The sequence below is a fragment of the Sus scrofa genome, chromosome X, assembly GCF_000003025.6.
Source record: "Sus scrofa isolate TJ Tabasco breed Duroc chromosome X, Sscrofa11.1, whole genome shotgun sequence".
NCBI classification, from domain to species: Eukaryota; Metazoa; Chordata; class Mammalia; order Artiodactyla; family Suidae; genus Sus; species Sus scrofa.
Window position 1 is genome coordinate 123466186 of NC_010461.5, and position 13759 is coordinate 123479944.

At 36.3% G+C, this 13759-nt stretch overlaps 1 protein-coding gene and 1 long non-coding RNA gene across 6 annotated transcripts in view; one reads left to right on the forward strand and one right to left on the reverse strand.

Annotated features, from left to right (window-relative positions):
• The window catches only part of LOC110257716, a 150516-nt gene that overhangs the window by 59375 nt on the left and 77382 nt on the right, over positions 1–13759 (forward strand). The window lies entirely within an intron of this gene.
• The window catches only part of GABRA3 (gamma-aminobutyric acid type A receptor alpha3 subunit), a 227863-nt gene that overhangs the window by 9234 nt on the left and 204870 nt on the right, over positions 1–13759 (reverse strand). For 3 of the 5 annotated variants that reach the window (XM_021080000.1, XM_021079998.1, XM_021079996.1), the window contains 2 exons: positions 9057–9268; positions 4606–4647 (listed from right to left, as the gene is read on the reverse strand). In XM_021080000.1, coding sequence (XP_020935659.1) covers positions 4606–4647; positions 9057–9268 — 254 coding nt within the window. The remainder of the gene's footprint in view (positions 1–4605; positions 4648–9056; positions 9269–13759) is intronic. The other 2 variants (XM_021079999.1, XM_021079997.1) reach the window with 1 other exon arrangement.

A 13759-nucleotide genomic window follows, 5' to 3' on the forward strand; every position in this document is an offset into this window, starting at 1 on the left:
TTACGTATTTGAGATTTTTCTTGTTTCCCGAGGTAGGCTTTTATTGCTATAAACTTCCCTCTTAGAATTGCTTTTGCTACATCTCCAACAAAGATTCTATATCCCTGTGTTTTCATTTTCATTTGTCTCAAGGTGTGTTTTTTATTTCCTCTTTGACTTCTTCAATGATTCATTGGTTGTTTAGTAGCATATTTTTTGGCCTCCATGTGTTTGGTTTTTACAGTTTCATTTTTTCTTGTAGTTGATTTCTAATCTTATAATGTGCTCAGAAAAGATGCTTTGAAATGGTTTCAATTTTCTTAAATTTACTGAGGCTTGTGTTGTGGCCTAGCATATGATCATATGGTCTAATGTGTCATTTAAGGCTAGTGTCTACCTGATAATTTTCTGTTTGGGTATCTGTCCACTGATGTAAGTGGGGTTTTAAAGTCCCCTATTATTGCATTACTGTCAATTTCTCTCTTTATGTTCATTAACATTTTCCTTATATATTGAGCGCTCTTATGTTGGGTGCATATATATTTACAATTGTTATATTTTCTTCTTTGATTTATCCCTTAATCATTATGTAATGTCCATTCTTTTATAACAGTCTTTATTAAAGTTTATTTTGTCTGATGTAAGTATTGCTACCCTGGCTTTATTTTGATTTCCATTTGCATGGAATACCTTTTTGCATCCCCTCAGTCTGTGTGTGTGTGTGTTTGGAACTGAAGTGGGTCTCTTGTAGGCAACATATATGTGGGTCTTATTTCTGTATATATATTCAGCCACTCCATGTCTTTTGATAACTAGTCCATTGACATTTAAAGTAATTACTGATGTGTACATTCTTACTGCTATTTTGTTAATTGTTTTTGTCTGTTGGTGGTTGAGGCTGGTCCCAAGACTAGAGCAGGCTCACTTGAGGGTGGGGCCAGAGCCTAGAAGATCCTGGGGCTGGTGCCTACCCACTGGTGGGTGGAGCTGGGTCACAGACTTTCTGGCTGGCTGTCCTTGGGGGTTCCAGTTCTGGTGCCTGCACACTGGTTTGTGGGACAAGGTCCCTGGCCTGGTGGTAGGCAGAACCATTTTGAGGGGTGGCTGTGGGATCAGGGGCTCTTAAGGCAGCCTGTCTGTTGATGGGTGGGGCTATGCCCATGCCCATTTAGTTGCTCAGCCTGATGTGTCTCAGCACTTTTGCCTATAGGCTGTTTGGTCAGGGCAGGGCTGGGTCCTGAGGCTAATAAGCTAGAAGGAGGATTCCACAATGGTGCTTGCTAGCATCACCATCCACCTAGTAGAATGATTTACCCAAAATGGCTGCCACCAGTGCCTGTGTCTCCAGAGTGAGCTGGTTTCTATTTATCCCAGCCCTCTGGGACTCCTGAAAGTAAGTCCCAATAGCCTTCAAAACCAAATGCTCTGGGGGCTCATATTCCTGGTGCAGGATCCTGGGCTGGGGAGCCCAACATGGGGCTTAGACTTCTCAGACTCCTTTGGGAGTGCTTCTGCATTTGAAATTATTCTCTCATTTGTGTATCACCTACCCAAAGATATGGGACTTGACTATATCAGGACTTCACCCTTCCTTCACATCTCACTGTGGTTCCTTCTTTATACCTCTAGTTGTAGATCTTTTCTGGTAGGTTCTGGCCTTCTAAATCAATGTTGTTTCTACAAATAGTTGTGATTTTTGGTATGCCCATAAGAGGAGGTGATCTCAGGGTCTTTCTATTATGCCATCTTGCCTGATCTCCCTGTTTGCTTGTATTTCAACTTATTCACCAGTGATAGAGTATAACTGTTGCAAGAGCATTCATGCCTACTGTAGAATAGGGTGGGAAGGCCACCAGACTTAACTCACAGTGAATATCATCACACCAGAGAGAAAATACCAAGCAATAACTCGATTTGTGGCTATTTTTGTAGGAATGCCCCAAATGTTTAAAAGCCATTAATGATAAGAAACTAAGCTTCTCCATGCTATGGATGGAAGTTAAGTATTTTCTCTAATGAAAATAAGATAAAGTATAATTCTAGAGCATTAAAATATTCTTATTTGAAAATAAGAAAAAGAGCCTAAAATTAATGTGTTTCCAAAAATTTGGTAAGAATTTATGAATATTTTAAAAGCAGTTCTAAGAATAATAATTATCTTTTTAAGTGAACTGGTTTATTTATTTTAATCTGCTTTTATTATTTTTAATATTCAAAATGTAATCAAGGTAATAATGAACATAGTTAAAAAATAAATGTAAAAACATAATGAAAACCAAGAAACCCTTACCCTCATGTACCCAGCTTTATCCAGTAACTCATAATTATTTTTAATTCTCTTACCTAATACCTCTAATAGTTATTTCTATATTTCTAAATAACATGCTTATACTGCTATCGGTTTTATACAAAACCATTCATCTTTTCATGATAATGATTTACCTCACTTATGGAACCCTTCCTCCATGCACCAATAACATTATAACAATATTTTTAGTTTGAGCCATAATCAGTGCTAACATCATTATAAATGACTAGATAAATATCTCTAGTTTCTTGCTACAAACTGCACTGGTTCCTCTCCAGGTTTAATTGATGTATAGCTTTCTTTTTAGGAATTCCCTTAATCTATCTCCTCTATAGGATATCCTCTTGTCTGGATCCAATGTATTTCTCTTTTGTGTTCAACTCTTTTGAGTTTTAATAGAATATACGCCCCAGTATTTTCCTAAGGTGGAATATATGGGAAGTTATTGCAGGTCGAACCATAGTACTATACCTTTCTACTTAATTCATACTTCGGCTAGGCATATGATTCAAGGTTGAAAATAATTTGTCCTTCAGATTTGAGTTTTTCTGTTCCACTGTCTTCCAGCATCCACTGTAGCTGAGAAGTCTGATGCCATTCTGGTAATCATTTCTTTGTATATATAACACTTACTGTCTTTTTAGAAGCTCTTTAGACTATCATTTATCCCTAGTTTTCTAAAATTTCAAGATGATGTGCGCCTATGAGGACACTTTCAACCTGGAAGCTCATACTTCCCATTTGTAAAGATGTCCTGTATTAGTTCTTTGTTAATTTCCTTTGTTCACTTTTCTCTCTCTGTTTACTCATTCTGTAGCTTCTGAGTTAGATGAACTTCCTGGATTCATCCCTAAGTCCCTTAACCTTTTCTTTTACATTCTCCTTTTTTTTTTTCCTTTTTACCCTACTTGCAGGGAGATTTTCTTCAGTTTATTTTCCCACCTCTTTATTAAAATTTTTATTTTGGAAATTCTTTTTCATTTCAAGAGCTCTTCCTTATTCTCTGGTTTCCTTCTATATTAGCATTCCATTCTTATTTTATGTATGATATATTTACAAATATAAGAGACAATTTACTTTTGTTTTCCTTAAATTCTCTTTAATTCCCTAAATTAGTTCTGTTCTTGCCAAGATGAGATTTTTTTAAAAAAAATCTTTACTTCTCTCTTTCTTTTTTTTTAATATATTTTTTTAATTTTCCCACTGTACAGCAAGGGGGGCAGGTTATCCTTACATGCATACATTACAATTACATTTTTCCCCACCCTTTCTTCTGTTGCAACATGAGTATCTAGACATAGTTCTCAATGCTATTCAGCAGGATCTCCTTGTAAATCTATTCTAAGTTGTGTCACAATGAAACAGATCTCTGCAGTCAGACAGACCTGGAGTTCAAAAGAGAAATAGTGAAAATACTGAAGGAATTAAGAGAAGATATGAACAGTAATGCAGATACCCTCAGAAAAGAACTAGAAAATATAAGGAGGAGCCAAGAAAAACTTGAACTACTTCTCTCTTTCACATTGCAAACTTCACCTTGGTAATCCATGGTATCCAAATATTATTTGGCAACATAAAAGATGTCTGTATGCTCAGTGTACCTGAGCTAGGCTTGTTGATTGGTAAACTATGATTTAAGAAGATTGGTTGGAAGGAGGTCATTTTATGGGATACTCCAAATGCCAGTATGTAAAGGTATTTTCTCTAGAGACATTCAGCTCCTCTAGAAGAGAAACTTATGCTGTTCTTCAGGAAAGTATATATCTGGCTATAGACATTTTACATCTTGGGCAGGCTCTGGGGTCTAGAGTATTCTGTACATAGACTTGTAGCCAGTCCCCCTAATTGCACCCCTGTGATTTGTCTGTGGTACCAGGTACCTCAAATACTTAATTTCTCTAGGGTTCTATCTCACTCCAGCTTGATAAATCAGTTTTTATTCTTTCTTTCAACATTCATTTTTCTAAAAAATAACATTACAATCTCTTGTCTGACTGAAATCCCTTCTCTAGTTCTCCTGGTACTTGTGGACTTATACCTATTTTATTTCTTTACCTCATTTTAGTGAGTTTTTTTAAAAGAAGTGGTAATAAAACATGTAGTTGTTCCTCAGAAGCTCACAGTTCATCTATTTTTCAGAGTGCTATTATAAGGTAGTCATTTGTCTTCTTTGAAAATGAGGTTTTGTTCCTGCCTATACCTTAGTTTCCTTTCCTTTATTCCCCCCACCTCACATTTTATCTAATCCTTGATTACAGTAGAGATCAGAAATATATTTTTTAATCATTTACATTAGTTTTTAACAGTTTTGTGCTCACCCATTCTGGCTTTATGAAGCAAATAAGGTTTAAGATGTCTCTCTAAAGGAGGGAAAAGAAATAATTAATTTATTAAATTCCACTAATTTTACTTTCAATGCACTTCATTTTTTTCTGTGTCAATAGTTCTCTTAGTTCCTTAATATTGTAGCAGTCAAAGCATAGCACCTTCACATTAAAGATCCATTTTTATGCATTCCATAGGTTTTTTAAATTCAAATCTCATAATCACCATCCTTTCAATAACTTAAATAGATTGACTATGGAGAGGGACTGAGGAAGTCTGAGATCAGGATCTTTGCAGAAGAGCTTGACAATTCTTTTTGTTCTCTTTTTTCATCTTTAGCACTTCTGGAATTGGATAAATGGTCATCATTTTTGACATCTACATGTAAAGTCTCTTAATCTATTCTAGTCCTCTAACTTCAAATTACCCCTGTACCTATTCCTAGCCATAAAAAACAAGCCTATTAAGATTTTGCACAAGATATCTATGACTGCCTTTCAGTATCTTAAATTAGCAATCATCATTCCCTCAAGGCATCTATCCTTTCTCCATTGTAGTAACCAAACTGGAACAGTATATTTAAACATAGCTCAACCTGTACAGAATAAAAAGGGCTTATCATCTCACTTGTTCTAGGTAATTCCTAATTCAGACTTGAGTTAAATTTGGCCTTTCAAGAGTTACACCAGAGCTTATTAAATTGATTTTCCCTATATCCCAGCATCTTATTTATAACACGCAATTTCTGCTAAGATTTTTTACCCCAGAACTCATTTTGGGGGAATCTATGTATAAGAATTTGTTGCATTTAGCAAATGTTACTGTTTTAATTGCATCCTTTTCTTTCAAACTTCAGAAATTCTCTTTGATTCTAATTCAAAAGATACTCCTCTTCAACCAACATTCATTAATGCCAGATTGCAAATCTGAATCTCCTAAATTATATATTTTCATTTACGTCACTGATGATAGCATTTAAAAAGGAAGGGTCAAAGATAAAGCCCTGTGGCTTACCATAGGAACATCCACTCAGGTTGATGTCATCCATCAGTTAATTCTATTTGAGTTCAACTGGTCAACCAACTACATCGGCTTAATCATACCATTTTTTTCAACTGCTCTTTCTTCTTAAGACATAATTTTAAAAAGTTAGTTGGACATCTTGATAAAGTCTATATATTTCCTGTTCCACCAGTCTAGTACACTTTTCATACATTTTCTCAAGGTTAGTTTGGCATTATTTCTTCTTAGTGAACTCAGACTTGATATCAGTGGTTGCTGCTGACTGCTCTTAAACCATCTGTTTAATAATATAATCTTGGTTACATTTCATTTTAATATGTCATAGCAAGGATATTTTTCCTTCCTTTTCTTCTCTGTAAGGAAAATGAGATATAAAAACCAAAACTCCATCTTTGATGAAAATTAAAAGAACTTAGAATTTTTAACCCTCATCCCCAAAAGTAAGGGCTTCTAATACAGTAAAATTGTATCAGGGTGAAGAATACACTAAGGATGCCTACTGTTCTAGATTTTGGGCCAAAAATAGAGTCCTAAAAAGTGAGTGGAAGGACCTGAAAGAGAAAACAAATAAGCTCTGTTTTGAAAAAAAAATCAATTTTTAGTCTGGTAGCTAAAATATCCTGTAATACTATTGGATCACACATAGTATCAGAGGAGGCAGAAAATGGAAAAATTAAAGGATACAATTCTACACACAGAGAGACATAAACACACAGAAACACACACTGCACCATATATGGAGGAAATTCTTGTGAGTTATTTATAAGAATTTATATGTAAATAACATATGATACTCAAACTACTCACTTTCAACTGTTTACTCTCAACTACTCACTACTATCCTACTCATTTTCTTAGTCCCTTCCCAAAATGATACTTTCATAATATAGCAGCATGAGTAAACAACTCCTCTAATACAACTTCAAGTAATAATTGAAAAAAACCCAATATGGTACTGATGCAAAATATGTTACAAAGAGGAGGTAAAATGACCAATATAGGTTTGTAGAACAACAAACACAGAACACTTGAAAAAAATGTCAGCAGAAATCATAAAATTAATATAAGGGAAAATAATACTACTATAGAAAAGAAGGTGATTAGACACTGGTAAAAATGGTCAGAGACATAGAAGATAGACTTGAGAAAAATGAAATGGAAAATAACAGAAATTATTTGAGAAAAATGGTAGATATGAGAGTTCCCATCGTGGCTCAGTGGTTAATGAACCCAACTAGGAACCATGAGGTTGCAGGTTTGGTCCCTGGCCTCGCTCAATGGGTTAAGGATCCGGCATTGCCATGAGCTGTGCTGTAAGTCACAGATGTGGCTCGGGTCCCGTGTTGCTGTGGCTGTGGTGTAGGCTGGTGGCTACAGCTCCGATTCGACCCCTAGCCTGGGATCCTCCATGTGCCATGGGTGTGGCCTTAGAAAAGGCAAAAAAAAAAAAAAAAGACAAAAAATTGGTAGATATGAAGGACAAAGTTCTACTACACGTATAATCTATGCTTCTAGGAAGATGAGAGAGAAAATATGTGTTTTGTGAAAGCTCTCCTAAAACAAAGACAGTTATGAATTCTATAGGCTTAAAGGGCAACATGCTTTCCTAGGAAAAATTCATACAGATAGATCAAGATACATCCTTTTACTAGAATTTGTAAATAAAAGACACATTTATATGGACTTCCAGGTCATAAAATCAAGCCCCCCTATTATATGAGAGCTTCTCAGGCTGGTCTTAAATTTCTTTAAGAAAAACTGTATGGGAACTGTATTTCCTACTATCTTCCATGTGTAAATTTATCTGTCTTGTGTTTTTACTTGAATTCTCTTTGAGCTGTTGTACAAATTATAGGTCACATCCTCTTTTATGATGTCCACGTAGACACTAACTGATATACTCAGTTCTAGCACTGAATGTTGTTATGAAGAAATGTAAAACCTTGAAGTAACTAAGCAATGAATGGAAAAATGGATAAAAGGGCTCTTTTGAGAAAAGAACCTATTTAAATGTAGAACAATGACTAATCAACTATAGAAATTATGGCTGCATAAAAGCAAGTAAATGCTATAAAACTTGATGTAGAAATAATATAAGAAAAGGTGGGAAATAACAGGGACTGGTAAAGAGAGAAGGTGAGGGTAGGATAAGTATAGTAATTTCCTTATATCTTGGAGTGGGTGAAGAATCAATAGACCCTGTTCATAACTGATAAATCAAATATTAGATTGGTAAACACATTTTAAGGATACAAAGGTAACAACTAGACTAATTATAATAATCAACCAACAAATTCCTATGGTAAAGTAGATGGAATAAGTAAAAACATACTTATTCCTTCATAATTTATAGCAAAGAGTTAATAAATTCTATCTAAATAAATAGTTGAAATCTATTATAAAATGTTTCTAACTCGTCAATCTATATTCTATGGAATCTATATTTTCCTCTAGTTTGAAAAATCTTCATTATGTTTTCTCTTCTTCATGATTCTTCAAAGAATACTAGAATGGTTCTGGGACCACATCTGCCAGGTTCTTTTTTAGCATCTTTTGATAGCCTTCATCTAGAGCAAGGAATCTGAACTCTTTAAACTATCCAATGATAATAATTTTGATTTCACTGTATTCATGTTTTCTTTTCTACCAATTCTAGGTGGCTTATTGGTTCTTTTTTTCCCCCTCTCTTTTTTCTTCTTTCTCATCCATTTACTAATCCAATTAACATTAATTCAGCTTTTACCATGTGTCAAATGCTGTGCAAGGATACTAACTAGTTAGAAAGAATGCAGACAAACCCTTGTCCTCAAGAAGTTCAGTCTAGCGAGGAAGCAAATAACTCTAATACAAATAAATGCTTTTAATATCATGAGCACCCTCCTCCAACCCCAACAAAAGCTAAAGCTATCTGGAAATTCTGGAAAGGTTTTATGGAGAAAATAGCACTTCATCTGGGTCTTTATCAGGCAAGAAAATAAGAAAAGAACATTCCAGGTAGAAAATAAAAAATAAGCAAAGACATAGAAGGAATGATGATCACTTTTGTTTGATCATAATGGGAACATACTGGAAAAGAGAGAGGCAGAAGTGGCCTAGAGACTGTTCTCTGGGTTGAGGATAAGTCCACTCTTCTGGGTGAGTTTGTAAGTACAACTGGTTCCCCTTGGGTTCAGTAGTATCACACTTAGGTTTGGTCCCTCACCATAAGATATCAGCCCTCCATGATACCTACCCTCTTTTCTTTGTCCCCAGCAAACACTCCACATTGCCAAGAAGCACTCCAGTTGAGAATTGGATTGATGACCCCAGTGAATAGCACACAGCCCTGGCCAGTTCCCACAGGCTGCAGGCTGCCCACTCCTGGTTTCAATACAGTTCTCTCAGGGAGTGCTTCCCAGCCCCCACTATTGCTGTGTCTTACCTTCATCTCCAGGGCCTCTGGCACCTTCTTGCCTTCCCAAGCCCAACTGCGCTTTGTGAAGTAGTTGACAGTGGCGAATTCAATCAGCGCAGAAAATACAAAGGCATAACAGACGGCTATGAACCAATCCATGGCCGTCGCGTATGCCACTTTAGGTAAGGAGTTTCTGGCACTGATACTCAAAGTGGTCATGGTGAGAACAGTGGTGACACCTGGGGAGAGAGAAAAATGAGAAGCAGCTGCCACTGAAAGACATTTAGAGCATACGTGACAAGATCACCACTTCCTAGTTGAAAGGAGAAAATAAACCCCACTAAAAATGGCCCCTTTAAAACAAACAAACAAAAAACCCCTAGAATGTCAGAGTAGAATGGTTTTACCTAGTAACCACCCCATATCACCTATCACAGGAATAGGAATCTCCAGTATAGCAGTACTAAAAGTTGTCCTCTAACCTCTGCTTAAAAATTTCCATTGAAGACTAGGTAACCTATTTCATCGTAAGAGAGCTTTCTAATTAGAAAAATCTACCTTGTAAATTAAAACCTGTCTTCCTTTAACTCCAAACCCAGTGAATGATCTCGTAGTTCTCTCTGGTGACACAGTAAAGAAAAGCCTGCTCCTTCCTTTTAGAGTTGGAGAGTGTAGCCATGGTTCCTCATGAGTCTATTCATCTCCTGAATGAATATGGCCAGTTCCTTCTTTTGTTTCTCCTCCTTCCCCATTCTGGTAGTTCTCTTCTGAATAGACCATAAGAGACCTCAAGACTCAGGACATGGTCTGATCTTGGTAGGAGTTTCACTTCCCTTACTGTGGATGATATTCTCCTAATAACACAACTGTAGAAAATGGTTCTTTAGCTGCATCACAGTCTAAGTCCTATTGAATTTGTGGACAAACAAAATCATTATATCATCTATTTCTTATGAATTGTTGCCAAGCCAGAGCTTGCTTTTAAACCAATTGATTCTTTCTCTTGGTAGCATTTATTAACCTAAATTTAAGACTTTCTTTTATTTACTTTTAAATTCTATTAACATTTTTCTTCTAATTTCTTCATATTTTAGATATACCTATGAGCTATACACAGTGTTGTACTTAACAATAAGAGCTTAAAGTCAAACTCAGACTAAAACTCTAACAATCCCACCTACTTGTAAAATGACCTTGAACAAGGTGTTTTACCCTACTGAGCCTCAGTTTTATCATGTGCAAAATGTGTGTGATGATACCAGACTCAGAGATTTGTTGGGGAATCCATAAGATGATGTTTATAAAGCCCACAGCACAATATCTAGCACAGAATAATCCCTCAATAAATAGAAGCTTCTATAATTAACATTACTCTTATTTTTACTGTTATTAACAATAGTATGGTCATAGTTATATAATTAATTATAGTAGTATAATTATAATATTTTTAAATAATATAATGGTAATTTTATAATTATTAGTAATAGTATTTTAGTCTTGAATACCTACACTAGAAGCTAGAAGTCCTGAGTTCTGCCACTTAACTTGCTTTGTATCTTGGGCAATTTCCCTAATCTCTCCTTGCCTTCATTCTCCCCATCTATGAATATTCTATACAGTCTCCCCTAGAATCAGTTGTATACCCAAAGTCTTCCAGAATTGAGGAAGAAGGAATAGTCAGAACCTCCTTCTGAGTGTTGGATTACTCAAGAGGATGGGGAATGAGAGCCTGGTGAGCCTAATTCAAGCAGGGCATGAAAGGAAGTCCTAATGGGGTGAGAGGTGTTATATAGAAAAGCAAGCAGATAAGGCATATTAAATATTAACTCTACTCAGAGAGTCAACCATGTGTGCTACAGCCTCTGGAGCCTCCTTTCATATCTTGATTCCCTGAGTACCTTACGTACACATTTACTATATAAATTAAAATCCAGACTGGAAAAGACTTAATACAGTTTCAACAGGCAGACCCTAAAGGAGCACCTTTGCACAAGCTAGGCAGAGAGTTAACCAAGACTGATTAGCATATTTTAAGCCCTGTCAGGAATCAGCCACACAGCTAGCACTTCATAACACACTTCTGAATTTGTAGCCTAGTAAGCTCTGAGAATGGATCCAAGACTCAATAACCCTCTGATCACACTGAGCAAAAATAATTTACGGAAGAAATTAGTTATCTCATGTATGGTTATCAGCAAATGCAGTTGTCCACCCTGGCACATTCGTAGCATCACCAAAGCATGGATGAAGAGAACTATACTGCAACAAAAGTGTTTCTGAGCCATATCCCAGTAGAGATGTTTAGAACTCTAGTCTGTTGAGGCTTAATTAGAATTGTCATCTTATGAAGAACTCTGAACCAGTCAGAGCTAGTAGAACCTTTAATCAAGCATTTGGTGCACTTCATGGTTGGACAAGAGCTTTGGCATTTTAAAAGAGATCCAGGCTTGCCACTTGGTGCTTCTTTTGCAATACTTGTCTGCAAGTTTTTTTGTCACTGCTCTCCTCACTTCCTTTGAAGACTTCTAAAAGTCTAGTATGCTTCTGTAGTAATTCATGTCTGTCCCACCCAACTAGAATTGCTTGAGAGCAGGGACCATGGATAATCCATCTCAATCTTTTCAACTCTGAACACAATACCTTGCAAAGAGTAGGCCCCTAATGTATATGTCATGAGTAGAACTGCTCTGCCCAGCCTATAGCCCATAGCAATGCAACACATTTGTTCCCATCAGAGTAAGTACTGTATTTTTCTTATAGGAATGATGTTATAATTCAGCAATATAGTTCTTTTGGGTGCACCCATGGCATGTGGAAGTTTCTGGGCCAGGGACTGAAACTGCATCATAGTGGTAACCCAAGCCACTGCAGTGACAATGCTAGGTACTTAACCCACTAAGCCACCAGGGAACTCCTCAACAATATAGTTCTTGCTCTCTTCTTTTGTCCAGCATTTACAACTGCCTTACTAAGTTAGGTCCTGGGGGTAGGAAAATTAAAACATTTCAGACCACAGCATTCACCAGAAGATAATCAGAATTAATAATATTTCATCTACCTGTTGAGCTCAGACACTACCACAAAGATAAGGATTTTTGTCATTCATTATCAGTCAGGCTTAATCCTGTTTTACAAAGTACATTATGGAATATGACCCAGTCCCCATTCCTTCTTTATAACCCATTTCTCCCAGACTCTTCTAATCTCCAACTCTGCTGCTCTATAACCAGCAAATAAACCCATCTCCTCAACCCCTTTTCTGAATGCACATCTCTCTTGATCTTAACTGAAACCTAACTCTCCCTTTGTGTATGCTATTTCACTTCTTGAAAGGTGGTTGATCATTCAGAATCAAGTGCTCAAGAGGCAGGGGTCCATATTTTCCTTATCTCTAGTACACTTTTTTCTTCTCTTTACTTAGTTTCTTTTTTTTTTTATTTTCCCACTGTACATCAAGGGGATCAAGTTATCCTTACATGTATACATTACAATTACATTTTTTCCCCACCCTTTGTTCTGTTGTAGCATGAGTATCTAGACAAAGTTCCAAAACTCTACTTAAAAGAGACACATGCACCCGCATGTTCATTGCAGCACTATTCACAATAGCCAGGACATGGAAACAACCCAAATGTCCATCGACAGATGATTGGATTCGGAAGAGTGGTATATATACACAATGGAATACTACTCAGCCATAAAAAAGAATGACATAATACCATTTGCGGCAACATGGATGGAACTAGAGATTCTCATCCTGAGTGAAATGAGTCAGAAAGAGAAAGACAAATACCATATGATATCACTTATAACTGGAATCTAATATCCAGCACAAATGAACATCTCCTCAGAAAAGAAACTCATGGACTTAGAGAAAAGACTTGTGGTTGCCTGATGGGAAGCGGAGGGAGTGGGAGGGATCGGGAGCTTGTGCTTATCAGACACAACTTAGAATAGATTTACAAGCAGATCCTGCTTAGTAGCATTGAGAACTTTGTCTAGATACTCTGGTACACTTTAGACCATTATATCATAGTCTTGTGAAATCTATTCTCTGAGACTTCTACTAGCTGGTGATACCCCTCTCCATATTTTCTCTTAGGTATCATCTACAGAATACTTCAGTCACCCCAAAGATTCCTTAGTGACCATTCTATCCCATCCTTGGCCCGAAGTGACCACTGCTCTGCTTTCTTTCAACATGGTTTAAGTTTTTCTCACTAGATTTTCATATAAGTATCACATAGTATGCATTCATTTATGTCTGGCTTCCTTTACTCAGCCTAATATCCTTTAGGTTCAGTAAAACAAACAAATTAATATAAGAAAACATGAACATAGTCATGGGTATAGAAAACAATCTAGTGGTTAACAGTGGGGAAGAGGGCAGGGGCAAGATAAGGGTAGAGGACTAAGAGGTCCAAACTACTATGTATAAAATAAATAAGATACAAGGTATAGCACAGGGAATAGATACAATATTTTACAATAACTTTAAATGGATAATCTATAAAAACTTCTGAATCACTGATATACACCTGAAACTAATATATTAAAAATAAACTAGTTTTTCAGTTGAAAAAACTAAAAATAAAGAGATATCACCATAAGTACACCCAAAAAAATATCCTTTAGGTCCATTCATGTGGATGAATCTATTTAATTTCAGAGTAGTATTCCACTGTATTGAGATAGCATAATTTGTTCATCTCTTCACCTATTAATGGACA